Source organism: Lissotriton vulgaris, chromosome 12, assembly GCF_964263255.1.
Source record: "Lissotriton vulgaris chromosome 12, aLisVul1.2, whole genome shotgun sequence".
NCBI classification, from domain to species: Eukaryota; Metazoa; Chordata; class Amphibia; order Caudata; family Salamandridae; genus Lissotriton; species Lissotriton vulgaris.
Genome location: NC_141700.1, coordinates 718,020,003 through 718,033,464, shown reverse-complemented (window position 1 = coordinate 718,033,464; position 13,462 = coordinate 718,020,003). Strand labels below are relative to the sequence as shown.

Here is a 13,462-nt window from a genome sequence, read left to right as displayed (position 1 = left end):
CAGCTCCAGCAATGCGTCCTTTCACATGGGGCAAGCCCCATGAGGGCCTGCGTCAGTCTTACGCCTGCTGTGAGGCAGGCACAAGATTTTGACGCAACGGCGTCCTAAAAGTGACGCAGTGAAATCTCATAGATTTCACTGCGTCACTTCTACGACCCTTCCTTGCGTCAATACGCCCCCCTTGCATACATTATACCTGGCGCAGGTATAATGAGGCGCAGGGGTTTACAAAGTGACGCATCTACCTAGATGCGTCACTTTGTAAATATGGCACAACAAGTCTCATTTTTTACGGCACTGGTGCGTCACAAAAAGTGACGCACCAGCGGCGTAAAAGTGACGCACAGCCTCATAAATGAGGCCCTGTATTTCAAGTTATTCCTTGGGATTGTTTCACTCCCATCTGTGGTTCAAATTATTCTGTTTCCTTGCTGTGTTTCTGAAAGAGTCTGTAAGAGAATGTTATTGAAGTCATTCAACATTCATTGTTTGAGAGGCCTGGGGAGTTTTGGTGCAATTGCCCTTTTTTGTTGTATCCAGTACATGCATATTCACCAATTAAGAAGCTCTGGTCCTATGCACATCTACCTAGCAGTCTCATGGGGTCTCTAGAAAATGCTGTGCTGCACAGGTGTTTACCAGAACCAGTACCACAAGTCTCTCTTTTCTTATTTTCTTATTTTATCCCAACTACCCTTCCCACAAAGGGCCTTTCTTGGTTTGAGGAGGTTCTGTTCCATGAATGGTCTCTGCCCTATGAGGGTTAAGAGGTCATCCAGCTTCAGTTCCACTATCGTCCCCGCAGTTGGAACCGGGTGAGTGCATGACAACTGATGACTATATTTGAACACCCCTTTGTGAAGTGAAGAATCAGTCTACTAAAAGCAGAAATCTGTTAATGATTCAAACAAGCTTGATTTTGTGTTGCAAGATGTGTGTGTGCATACTTTCAATTTATAAAGATGAAATGCAATATTTCGGTATACCTCTTGCTAATATGCGAACTGATCTGCAATGAAAATGTGTTAACATGGTCATTTCTATTCATTAGGAAAGGGCTTTCTAATATAATTTTGCTTTCAAGACTAGGGGCCAGATGTAGGAGCCCTAAAACCGGTCGGAAACGAACGATTTCGGCCGTTTCCGACCGGTATTAGGCTTTTCAGATGTAGGGGGCCTACCGAATCGGTAATTTTACTGATTCGGTAATTTTACCGATTCGGTAAATCCATATGTAGCTGACACTCCTAAGAGTGCCACAGGCCCTTAAGAGTCGGTATTTTACCACACAATCCTATTGTGTGGTAAAATACCGAATTCATACACACATACATAATTCATACACACATACATGTCCTTAGGGCATGTATGTGTGCCACATGTCACACAAGCCTGTACTTGGGGTGCTAGAGGGTGTCAAAGGGACACCCCCTGCACCCTTGCAGGATTCGGTATTTACAGATTCGGTAAATACCGAATCGGTATTTTCCATTGATTCCTATGGGCTTCAAGGCCCATAGGAATCAAAGGGCAATACCGATTCTTACAGATTCGGTATTGCTAAATTCGGAATTACCTACATCTGCCCCCTTCCCATTTACAGACTCTTAAATACCGATTCGGTAAAATTCGGTATTTAAGAGTCTGTAAATGGGAATTACCTACATCTAGCCCTAGGTTTTTAATCACATTCTCCTTTTTAATTTTGCACTTTATAGAACACATTCCATATCTAATCAGGATATAAATATGGGTTGTTGATTTATTTATACAGAGTTGAAGACTTCCCTGGTGATGTCTCTTGTAAAACGTGTGGCAAGAGTGCCAGCAGAGGAAGCATTTGATCACAGTATAAGCAGATGGCAAAGAGGAGGGAAGAAGGAATGACCACAGGACCTGGCCTTAGGACAGAGGATGAGAGAGCACCGGATGGGATACGAGAAGAATTGTCAGAGCAGCCAGTCAGACCCAGATCAAGCAGATAGTTTACAGCTCTTGGAGCAAGGGCTCTACCTTTGGGTAATCATATGGGCTGGAAGGGAAAGAGGAGTGGAAGTGACATCACTGTGGTGAGGAGTCAGTGAAGGCAGGAGACCAGAGAGAATACAGGAGTGTTGCTAAGGGTGATAGATCTCCACCCATTGAGATTGCCCAGGGGCAACACAGATTGATGCAGATCAGAAGTGCCAAAGCTGAACAAAAGGGAACAAAATGGAATGGAGAAGACAGGTTGGCAGGGGCAGAGCACGAAATTGCAGCTGATCCTCAGACATGCATATGTAGTGCGAAGAATGGGAGACTGATGGTTTGAGTCTGTGGTGATAGCCGTACCCCTCTCTCCAGAATCATGTACTAAATTAAACATAAACATAATATCATAATGTGATGAGGCTCCCTTTCATGCATTGCTGGATTTTCGTTCACAATTGGAATCCAGCCACTTGACAGCATACATGCCAGGGTGTCAGCACAGTTCAGCCACTAACTTTGTTGTAAATGTCATTCACATTCTGGATCAGCCAACAGCACAGAAATTTAGTGTATGAGGTATTATACAAGGTGGCTGACATTTTGTTGCTTTGCTTATCTTGCACTGGTGGGTGGTGAACATAAAGCAAAGGAGTTCCCTTCTGCGACATAAGCTCGCCACCTCATGGCTTTGTTTGTGGCACAAGTTGTGTGACTGCAGAAGGCAGCACAACCCTTACAGGATGAGTGATTGCAGCAGATTAAAAACAAAAATCGCCTTGAGCCCCGCAGTGTTCAATAGGTCTAAACCCAACCCAATATGGCCACCCTAATATCACTTAAACTCACAGGAGGAGATCAGAATCCAAGTACACTGTATAGGTAGCTGTGCATATTAAACTATTTCCTCCAACAGGAGCAAGAGGTTATATTCTAAAGTAAGGTACAGTGAGTTGCGTATCGGGGAACATCATTTGGTGAGTAACAAGGTGGACGTGGGTACAAAGTCCTGAGTATGAATGGTGCGCTTGAGAGTGGGGAAATGGATGCTGCCAGCCGAGTGCATCTCCAAGGGGTCAGGGTGTGGTGTTACAGCCAGAGCTGCCAAATTTGGAATTGGGAAGTTGAATCGAGTCCCAGTATTTGCCCAATATCAGCAATTCTGGAACAATCACTTAACCTCCATGCGCCTAATAAACTGAATCTGACCTTGTATAATAACCGGTACTCGTTTAAACCCTTCAATGTCCTGGGGCCACTAAGTGCTGATAAAACAAGCATTGGCATAGCCAATACGTCTCGCCTTTGGGACCATATAAGTGTTTACTTATCCACCACAATATCCTTGGTGCAACAACATCAACTGTTGCATGGCTAAACACATATAAGGTCCCAAAGGTGAGACCTATTGGCTATGCCAATGCTTGTTCTTGTTTTATTTCTTTATCCCCTCCTCAGAGCGAAATGTTGGCATTGCAAGGATATTTTCCAGTTGTTGTCTCTGTGTTTGAAACAAGGCAGTTCGTGATTCGCCTTTGTATTTATTTAGATATGAAAATGAGAAGGAGCAGCTTAGAACCTGTGTGTGATCTCTCATTTGAAGGTTTAATGTGAATTTGTCTCACTCCTTGTATACTAAGCTTCGCGCCTCAACATGTAACTAATTGTCCCACTGATTGATTGATATAGGGAAGTGCTTCAGCGCCACACATAGGGGTAGTAAGCACTATGTAAATTTTGCAATTCAATACAAAGTATCATATTAATTGTCTCTATGTTGTACATCCACCTAGATTTTTAAAATATTTTAAATCGTACATACTGATAAATGTGTTTCGCTGTAAACTAATGCTGTTAGGCCGCTGCTAACAGTGTTAGCAGAGATGCTTTCTGTAAAGGGCAGATGCATTGAATGAAAATCTATATTTACCACTATGAGAACGGAAAGCAGTTATGATGGCCGTGAAGTTCGCAAAGAATTAGAATTCTAGTCTTTTCTTTAGCTTCATTACACATCACTCACTTGACATAGTTTCAGCTCTGGAGTGCGTCCAATAGAAAGGCGCTGGAGTTTCATATTGAAAAGAAGCTGTCAATTTCCTGCGCACGATGAAGTCCCCAGAATCCCGCCGGCCACGCCAGAGTTCGAGCCTGTTATTAAATGCGCACCAAACACTACCGAGGCACAGGAGCTGCGCGAGGCCCTGGGGCAGCTGACCAGTTTCACATGCACCATTACCGCCAATATACAATGTATAAAAGGCAGTCTGGAACGGTGAGAGACTAGTTAGCTTGGGGCTTAGCGGTGGGAAAGCAAGCCAATTTATATGCCTACAAGAGCTATAGGACCACCAGGACTGTCAGAATTGTCGGCACTTAATTGTGCAACTAGTAGGTTTGAACATCATCAAATTCCCTTTAAAAAAATATATATATAGAATAAGTATGTCGGAAACTCTACCGATCTCATGATACTGTACTTTTCCCGAAAGAGCCCATAGATTCCTTACACTGTTGAATATTATGCGTCAAAAGCAAGTTTGCGAAAGAGAGGTGAGCTGGAGAGAGCAAAATGGGTTCTTCTGCTTTCGTAAACAAAACCTAACCTGTCGCCACTCTCCTACTTGGAAATGCCCAGCCGTGCTCTGTGTAGAATGAGAATTGGTAAATGAGAATCTAAACGGCATGAGTTTTCTCCTAGCTACAAGAATCAGTAGTTAAGGAAAAGGGCTGACTTTTCCTCCTATATGATGTTACACAAAGAGTTAGCTAAGAAAACAAGCACAAGCGCTCGCAAGCGCCTCGCGCAGCAGCAGGAGGTGGGAGTCTGCGCGATTCCCTTGCAGGAGTGAGCAGCAAGGCGCGATAATTGATAAGATATGGTGTCAGCTGCTCACTCCTGCAAGGGAATCGCCAAACGTGTACGCGTTGCCATTGAAAGCAATGCAACGCATGCACGTTTTTGGATGAAAAAGGGAACCGATGGCTAAAGGTCTTTTTCCTATCAACGCAGGCGCGCTGCGTAGGCGAGACCAAAAAAGCAAAGAAGACCTTATACTTCCCAGAAGCAGACACAAACACTAGTTCCCCTTGATGCTCTTTACTCCCACAACCTCTAAGGCTCTGTCTGAGATTAAGCGATACTGTAGTCCTGTGGTTCAGCCTAGCTAGGGTACCCCAATTTTAATGCATGTTCTCTTTCCTTTCCCATCAGATGAAGCCCTGAAAGTTAAAATCTGCATCTGTAATGGATTACTCAGGTCTTTAAATCACAGTGCTGAACCAGATGAAACACTGATGTGCCTAAGGGTTTCAAGTGGAAAGCTCACTCACTCCTCTGCTATCTACAATCAAACACTGAAGCATCCTTTTAGCAGGAGAAGGAGGCAACAAAGGTAAATTTTGAATGGATAACAAGCCCGCCAGCCAGAAAAATATTCATAAATCCTCTTGTTTATAATGAAAAACACATCTGGGTGTTAGATATTTGATAATCCGTAAATTGAAATTGAATTGTAAAGTGCTGGAATGCCTGCAAGCCTCAGAAATCAGACTGCTTAAGTGAACTTGACACACAAAATGTACTCTCTGCCTCGTAATCAGAACTTTCCTACCTGAAGTAGCAGTGCTATAGATCCAAAAAACCCTCCTGAGATCTTCAAGTGATTTCCAGGATTCCTGACTTCCAAAAAATCCTTTAAGTTTGACTTCCAGCTTTCTAGGAGCATGAGAGAAAATAGTTTTGATAAGAACTATCACATCAGGATTAGAATAATACATAATGGAAAGGACATTTGAACATAGTGTTCAGTGGTTTTTCAAAAGATGGATTTTGCCAAACATGAATATTGTCGCTATTTTGAAAATATGTGGATTGTGACAAAGCAGCTGTGAAAGGTAATTATTCTAGAATAAAGGAGGAACAACGCTATATGACATACATCTTTTCTACAGTGAGGAAAGAGTAAGATGCACACATTCTCCAATGCAAGAATATTTCTAGTGCAAAGTTTCATCACAAAAACTGTAAGGTTGGGGCAGTGGGTTAGTAGCAAGCTATTGTTTCACTGAATGAATTCCTAACTACAAGGAACCAGTGGACATAACATCAGTTCTGTTCAATGAAACCGTGAGCCACAAACAACCGTGATAGTGCTAAGAAAGAAAGGCAAAGACTGCCTAATAAATCAGGCCTGTGCCTTTAAGACTCACAACTGATATGGGAATAGGAGATGGTCCTGGTGGTATTTCTGCATTGCTTGTTATGCCGGCAAGTAAAATTAGTCAGTATTTGCCAAATATTATTGCCTGAATTGACCTCTTTTGACAAAGGGTGCTTGTCATCCTCTGCTCACTCACTAGCCGCGTGTGTCTGTGGGCATTGCTGTGCCATCCACCATGTTTTGGTGGATGGGCAGTAAGTTCAGGTATGACTTTAAGAATAGCAGAGGAAGACCTAAAGATTGATTTGGAGTATATAGAGTTAAACTACTTAATTTTACAGAATCATCTCTCAGGGGAATTCAGCCACTTCAAAGAGACAGGAGCATGCAGGTACAATGCTTGCATACAACATGCACACGTCTTAACTATGAACGCTCAGATGGCGAACATTGAAAAACATCTTAGAGCTATGACAGAATGAGACTAGAAATAGGACCGAATGTTCTTTTTTCTCACACTTCACATGTGGAGTGGACGCAAGACATGGTTCATTTTAAAATGGGCTCCACAAAATGGCTGCCCATTCGTACTACGGTTCTTAAAGCAGGAACCATGCATTGCGACACTGGACAGTCTACCGAGAGAGTAACAGATCTTGAAAGTCTAAAAAAAACATTGCTTGAGTCACGTGTGCTTTCAAATGCAAGCGGTCACTCTTGCTGTCTTTTAAGAAGTGAAATTGCTATAGAGGGTATGTCTCCCTTTGAAGCACCAACGTATATTTGTTTTGATAGCAAAGACACTCAATACTTACGAAGTTCTTTCAGTGAGGACAAAATGTAGGGATTTGGTAATGGAGTATTTGAGGTTCGAGTCTAGTTCCTTGACGCTATCCACATCAATGCATCTTGGAAAATCTTTGTGGTACAGTTTCCACCTGGCAGAGGTCGAAGGAGAGAGAAAAGACAGGAGAAAAGTGTCAATTAATACTTCATTCAGGAAAAGGGTTGTAGAAACCTGCCTTATACGCGTAGCAAAATGGCTGTCATTTGTGTCACAATTTGTTAGTAAATGAACAATCACAAGCAACCTTGACAGTGGCTGGGTCTGGTGGCTCAGTGGTCCAGAGTTTCCACTGCAGGAACCTGTGTTCGACCTCATGGTCACACTTTCCAATCCCGGCCGGTCCACTCAGCCTTTCATCCATCTGAGGCCGATTAAAATGAGTACCATTGACTTGGGTAACAATAAACATCTGATATTCAGCACCAAGATGCCTCCGGGTGAACCTGCGCTTTATATATACATATAATATGTTTTTAAAAGAAGATGTGCGTGTGAGAGGGAATGGTATGGGCAGAGGTAGGGGTGTTGGATGACGTAAGTACATTTTTCTTTATTGCTTGATTATGAAAACGTAATACAAAGAATACAATGGGATAACAAATATGTGAAGAATGCGCATTAAAAAAGTTTTACAATCCCATCTTAATATCAAGGGGTAAAAGGAGGGGGATACACAGAAAGACATGGGCTGTTTGGTAAAAATGTCCATAATCCTTATTGAACTCACTCTACCCCAAACCTGCTCTGCACATAGACAGCAATTTGTAATGAGCCCAAAAACAAGCAAATAAGTAAAATCAAAATAAAATATTATCATTTAAAAAAAACAGGGCTGACACTGGAAGCCATAGCTAATTACAAAACTTGAGCAGAAAGTTGGTATACATACCAGTTAAGGTAGAATTGTTGAAGGAGAGTTTAGGTGAATAACACGAAAACTGGTAAAGCGCAAAGTGTTTTAACTAAGATAGATTAAGGGTTAAGAGATTGGTGCTAGTCTCTGTTTTTGCCAAAGCTGCATGTCTAAAAGATCAGGCAAATGATACACCTACACTATGTCTGTTAATCATTACATAAGACAGCTTCAGTGTCAGTCCAGGTAGTATACTGTACGAATGGCAGGACCCAGTTATTGCCTAATTCTGCCCGGTCTGTTCAGCTACTGGAACTGAGGCCTCCATGTTTTTTACAAAATGGTAAAGGAATTTTGCCAAGGCACAATTCTAGGTAATGTCTGATGGATTGAAACAACCCAACACTGCCTCCTAGCAGGACCTGGGTAGTGTAAGAAATGTGGCTGTTGGTTCACTGGGGTGTGAGCCTTGTTCAAACATCAACCACAATCCTTGTCATGGTGAGGCACAAACCAACCCTAAATTAACCTGCGGCCAACCACCTGGAAGCTTGACACAGAGGAGTCAGGCTTAACTCAGAAGCAATGTGTAGATTATTTGTGCAACACTCCAAACAGTAATAAAGTGAAACATATCACACAAAAATGAATGATCTTACACCAGGCTATAAAAAACAGAGTTTATTAAATAAAACTAGACCAAAAAGAAAGACACCCCTTTAGTTGAATCTGTGATATGCAATTATAAAGATGTTTGTAAAAATAGCACGAAAAAGCTCAAAGCACCAACTGTGGTTATTTGGCTGTGCTGGCAGGGCTTTGCGTCATTCAGCGTAGATTCCGATGAATCTGGCAGCTGTAAGGTGAGTCTTTGTGGGGTTTCACATCTGTTCCAATGGGGACCACAGCTGGTCTTGGCATAAGCACCTTCAGGACCCCTTCCAAGGTTCTAGGACTGGGGTGGCACCACTTGGGAGGGCAAGACTCAGATGGCAGAGCCCAGGTACTGGGTTCAATGTAGTTGGAAGCCTGGAGTGTCCCTGAGCCTTTTCATCAGGATGCAAGCCAACTAGCCCTTGGAGTCACTCTGGTATCAAGAGATGCAAGTCCAATTCTCACCTAGGCATGAAGGCAGCAGGTCAGCATCATCCAGAGCAGCAGTCCAGCAGACTAGCAGTCCTTTCCATCAGAGTTTCAAAAGTCCAGTGTGGAGGAAGGACACAGCCTATTCAAATTTAAGTAGGGCTGTGCCCAGCTCCTCCCTCCTATCCTGACAGTGATGGCCCTTCCAAGCACACATAAGCTCTCTATTGTGAGTAACTGCCAAAGGGAATACACAAAGTCCATCTGCCAACTACATTCAGCCATTTGACACAGAGACAGGCTTGTGGCACTAAATGGCTAAGGTGGAAAAATGGCAACTTTCTGAAAGCTTTTCACTCGTACTATGCTCAGGAGACGCCGCACACATTTATTGACTATGCTTGGCGTAATTTATAGGCTGACTGACTTAAAAAGTACAATTTAGATTCGTGCACATTCTTTGTGATTGCTGGCCATAAGCATTGTCTATTTTCTTGGTAAATTCTTACAGGATCTTCATTAGAATTCCTTAAATTTGATTTTCCTGAGGATGGTCTGTAAACGGAGACCGAAACATTGATGCCAAGTCCCCCTCTATCCAATGATAGCTTCTTTTTCCACATCATCACAATGATTCATCATGTATGAAGGACTGAGAATAATTTGAGTGGACTTCATAGATATTAATATTTGATTTTGTAAACACTCGATCGTGTTTTGCAAGATTAATCTTAATATGGAACCTTAAATTCTGTATCCTTAAGAAGCTTAATCTATTGAATACAATTATTTCTATCTAAACTCCTCTCTAGTATGCGCTTCTTTCTTGTCTGTAGTTAAATTTATTTTGTTGATATAATTATTTTTTGGAATGTAATAAATTATTGTTTGATTCGTTACTGTGACCTGTTGGGAAACATAATTGAAAATTGAACCTGGATAATATTGTGTTCCTAGAATTCAATCCCTTGTTTGCCTGTTACTCTACAAACTAGTTCATACTAATGTTATCACATGTTTATTGGGTTGCCCTTTAGAGTAATATAAATTTCTAAAAGTGGCATTTTCAAAGTTTGAATTTAAAATTCGACTTCATAATTTAGGGTTTTCGAGACAATTCCACAGACACCAAACATAAAGTGGTCACCTGCTCCGGTTCGGAAATTAGAGTTTATTAAATATAATAAAGTAACTCCAAAATTATCCTATAGGAGAATGGTATTTGGACATAATATTGAATTGGAAATATCAAAGCACACAAATATTGTTTTTAATATCATGATGCAGAAATATTGTGGACAAAAATATCGATTTTCAGAAGAGTAATATTGTTTCCAAGAATATTGGTGTTTTATTATCATGTGTAGAAATATCTCTGTTATTATTATCATTTGCAATAATATTGTTGTAAAAAATATCATTTTTTATCATTATGTTTTTCAGTTAATTTTTAATTACATATGTTATATATTGTTTGTATAATTGTTGATAATATTGTTAGATGTCGTTTTTAATTGTACCTTATTTATAATTTTGTATTTAATTGTTAATAGTAATTTATAGTGTCATAGCGGGTTGTGAATTTTATAGGGGTACAGAGTGGGAAGTTAATAAGGTATATTTAATCAATAATTTGTTTTAATGAATCTTACTTAGTTAAATAATAATTAATTATGTAAAATGTGTAATTATATATTTTATAGTTGCAGGCTATTTTCTTTGTAGAGTTATAGGTTGGGAAGTTAAATAAATAATAATTGATAATAATTAATTATTAATGCATCATTATTTAATTGATTGACGATCTGGCCACACTGCCCGGGGCAGCGCTGGGAGCTGGAGTTTGATGCTTTGTGAGGGGGCGCTTGCTAATTGGTTTCACGGATGAAGCCGCCTGAACTCTGTTTCACAGCAGGATCCGCTTGTACTTTGTTTTCGCGGTTAAAGCCGCAGGAAAGCTTCGACACGGCAGGGACCGCTATTGAATTGTGTTCGCGGCTGGAGCCGCTTCTACCTTGCTTTCGCGGCAGAAACCGCTTGTATTTTGCTTCGCGGCCGGAGCCGCTGGTTAATTGAATTGCGGCCCGAGCTGCAGGGTGTATCCAACGCGGTTGAAGCCGCTTGTGCATTTGAAAGGCGGTTTGCACCGCAAAGAATTAAGCCGCGGCAGACGGTTGAGAGCAGCTAAGCTGCAAGTCCTTCTTTACAAGCTTCAGCGGCCGCTTGACCTCAAAAACCCGGTAGATTCCGCGAGGTACTATAATAAAGGCAACCACAGTCTTGACAGTAAGAAAAGATTACAGTCGTGAAGAACTTACTTGCACAACAACCACCGCTTGGTTTAATAATTGCGGCACCAGCCGCTAAAACTACGGAAGCACCTAGTTGGATGCTTCTTTTTTGCGTGCCCCGATAATATGTTTATAATTAATACGTAGCGCTCTAATATTCTCCTTCTTATGGGGTTTCATGCCCAATGCAAGCTTTAAGGCATGCAGGGCATCGGTACAGTTTTTGTTAAACCATCCTAAACATTCCTGTAACTACAAGTTGGTGGTAAATTACAAAAACCCTAAAAAAGCAATTTTTTGCATTTAATAACAGTGCCATGTGGCAGACATACATGCTCTTAGGGCATGTATGTGTGCCACCTGTGCACCCATACACAATTCCGGGGTGCAACAGGGTGTCAAAGTGACACCCTGCCACCCTTGAATGTTTCCCCCCTTTTACCGAATCAGTAAATACCGATTCGGTAATTCCCATTCATTCCTATGGGCCTGCAGGCCTACAGGCCCATTGGAATGAATGGGAATTACCGAATTGGTATTTACTGATTCGGTAAATACCGAATTGTACCGATTCGGTAATACTTACCGAGTAATTCCCTACATAGCATTTACCAATTCTAAAATACCGAATCAGTAAAATTCGGCATTTTAGAATCGGTAAATATAGTTTACCTACATCTAGCCCTGAGTCCCATGTGCACTATTTAAATTAGTTATTCATGGCACTGAACGGATGTAAACAAGGCCAGGTCTTTTGGCCGAAATGTTGAAGCAATTTATTTAATAAACACACTGAGAGCAACATGGTGTCTGCACCTGGCCCTGTAGATTTCAAGAGTAACAGCAGTTGTGACATGTATATATTTCACATACACATATAGGCACATACATTCACACACACACGCACACACACACACACACACAGACACACACAAGTCACTATCCCCCACAGCACCAACCAAGATTCAATTCAGTGCCTCTCTCCTTACACACACCTGCAGTGGTTGCGTTAACCTATTAACATTTCACATTGTAAAAGAGTGTATTTCCCAACAATCACTGTAACTTGCATTTGTGTTTCATTCATAGTGTGTGTTATTTTATATGCAGTTAACTAAGGTGAAACTAAATAGTTACTGATTATTTTCAGCCACATCTTTGACTCTTACCCACACTCGGGCACTCCCCCACCACCACCCCATGGCACTCACAGTCGAGTCGGTGCTCTGCTGGATTTACCTGTGCCAAAGCAGAAGTGCTCCTCTGTCTGCCAGGCTGAGCCAGAGAGCACCTTTTGTGTTGGCCAATTGGGCCACTGGCCTGCAGACAGTACTTGTGCTTGCTGGTTATAGGCGGAGGTGTCTGTGCAGGTCCGATGGTGACTCGCCTGATAATTGCCTGAGTCAGTGCACTGAGCAAGCGGCAGATCACTGGCTTCTGTTGCTTAATTATATCCTACAGCTCTTTGTCGCACCTTCAAGGGGTTGGAAGAGCTGCAACATGATTGACTAATGTTTGTTAGTGTGGTTGATGCACACACCAGCACCAACATGCATTAATGTAACACCAGATGTGTGGCACTTGGCAGGTATGATCATAAACCACTTAGTTTAAAATGATGCAACAGTACTGAAACAGTTGTCCTTTAAAACACTCTATTAGATAGGCCGCACCAGGGACAGAATGGGTCAAAACTTATGTTCAGGCACCGAATTAAAAGTGGCTCACTTTAGAGAATCAGATAGTTTAACGTGGCCCTCATTTACAAATCAGAGCAGTGTTAAATTGCAAAGACAGGCTGTATAGATGTGTTGTAAGGTATTGGAAACGGCATGCATTTCCATTTTGTGATAATTAGCGATAACCAGCAAAAACCGGGCCACCAGTCCATAAAAACAGACAAAATAAAAAACAAACAGCCCACACTCCGACCTCTCAGGCCTTTTGGGCACTGCCACTGCCCTAAAGGCCAGTCTGACCCTGACAGGGGCAATTGCCTCGGTCGGGCCGATCCCTTATATGTATGTATGTCTGTATATATCTATGTAGAGGTGCTTATTACAGCACAGCGCTCACTGGGGAGAGTCCTGAACACTGAGGCAAATGCCAAAGGGTACATTTTGGAAAATGCTCACAAGGAGGCAAAGGAACAGGGTACCTAATGTGAGATAATGTGAGGTGTGATCGGCACCATCACCCTAGTATTCTATTGATAAGTTCTCATTATTTGTTCCTACTAGGGATAGCTCCCCTAAAA

The 13,462-nt window shown here is 41.8% G+C and overlaps 1 protein-coding gene across 1 annotated transcript in view; it reads right to left on the bottom strand.

The window, feature by feature from the left end:
• LOC147678110 (hydroperoxide isomerase ALOXE3-like) overlaps positions 1 to 13,462 on the bottom strand; it is a 147,176-nt gene that overhangs the window by 112,294 nt on the left and 21,420 nt on the right. The window contains exons 4-5 of the mRNA XM_086945971.1: positions 6,947 to 7,069; positions 5,583 to 5,686 (exon numbers count right to left, since the gene is read on the bottom strand). Coding sequence (XP_086802097.1) covers positions 5,583 to 5,686; positions 6,947 to 7,069 — 227 coding nt within the window. The remainder of the gene's footprint in view (positions 1 to 5,582; positions 5,687 to 6,946; positions 7,070 to 13,462) is intronic.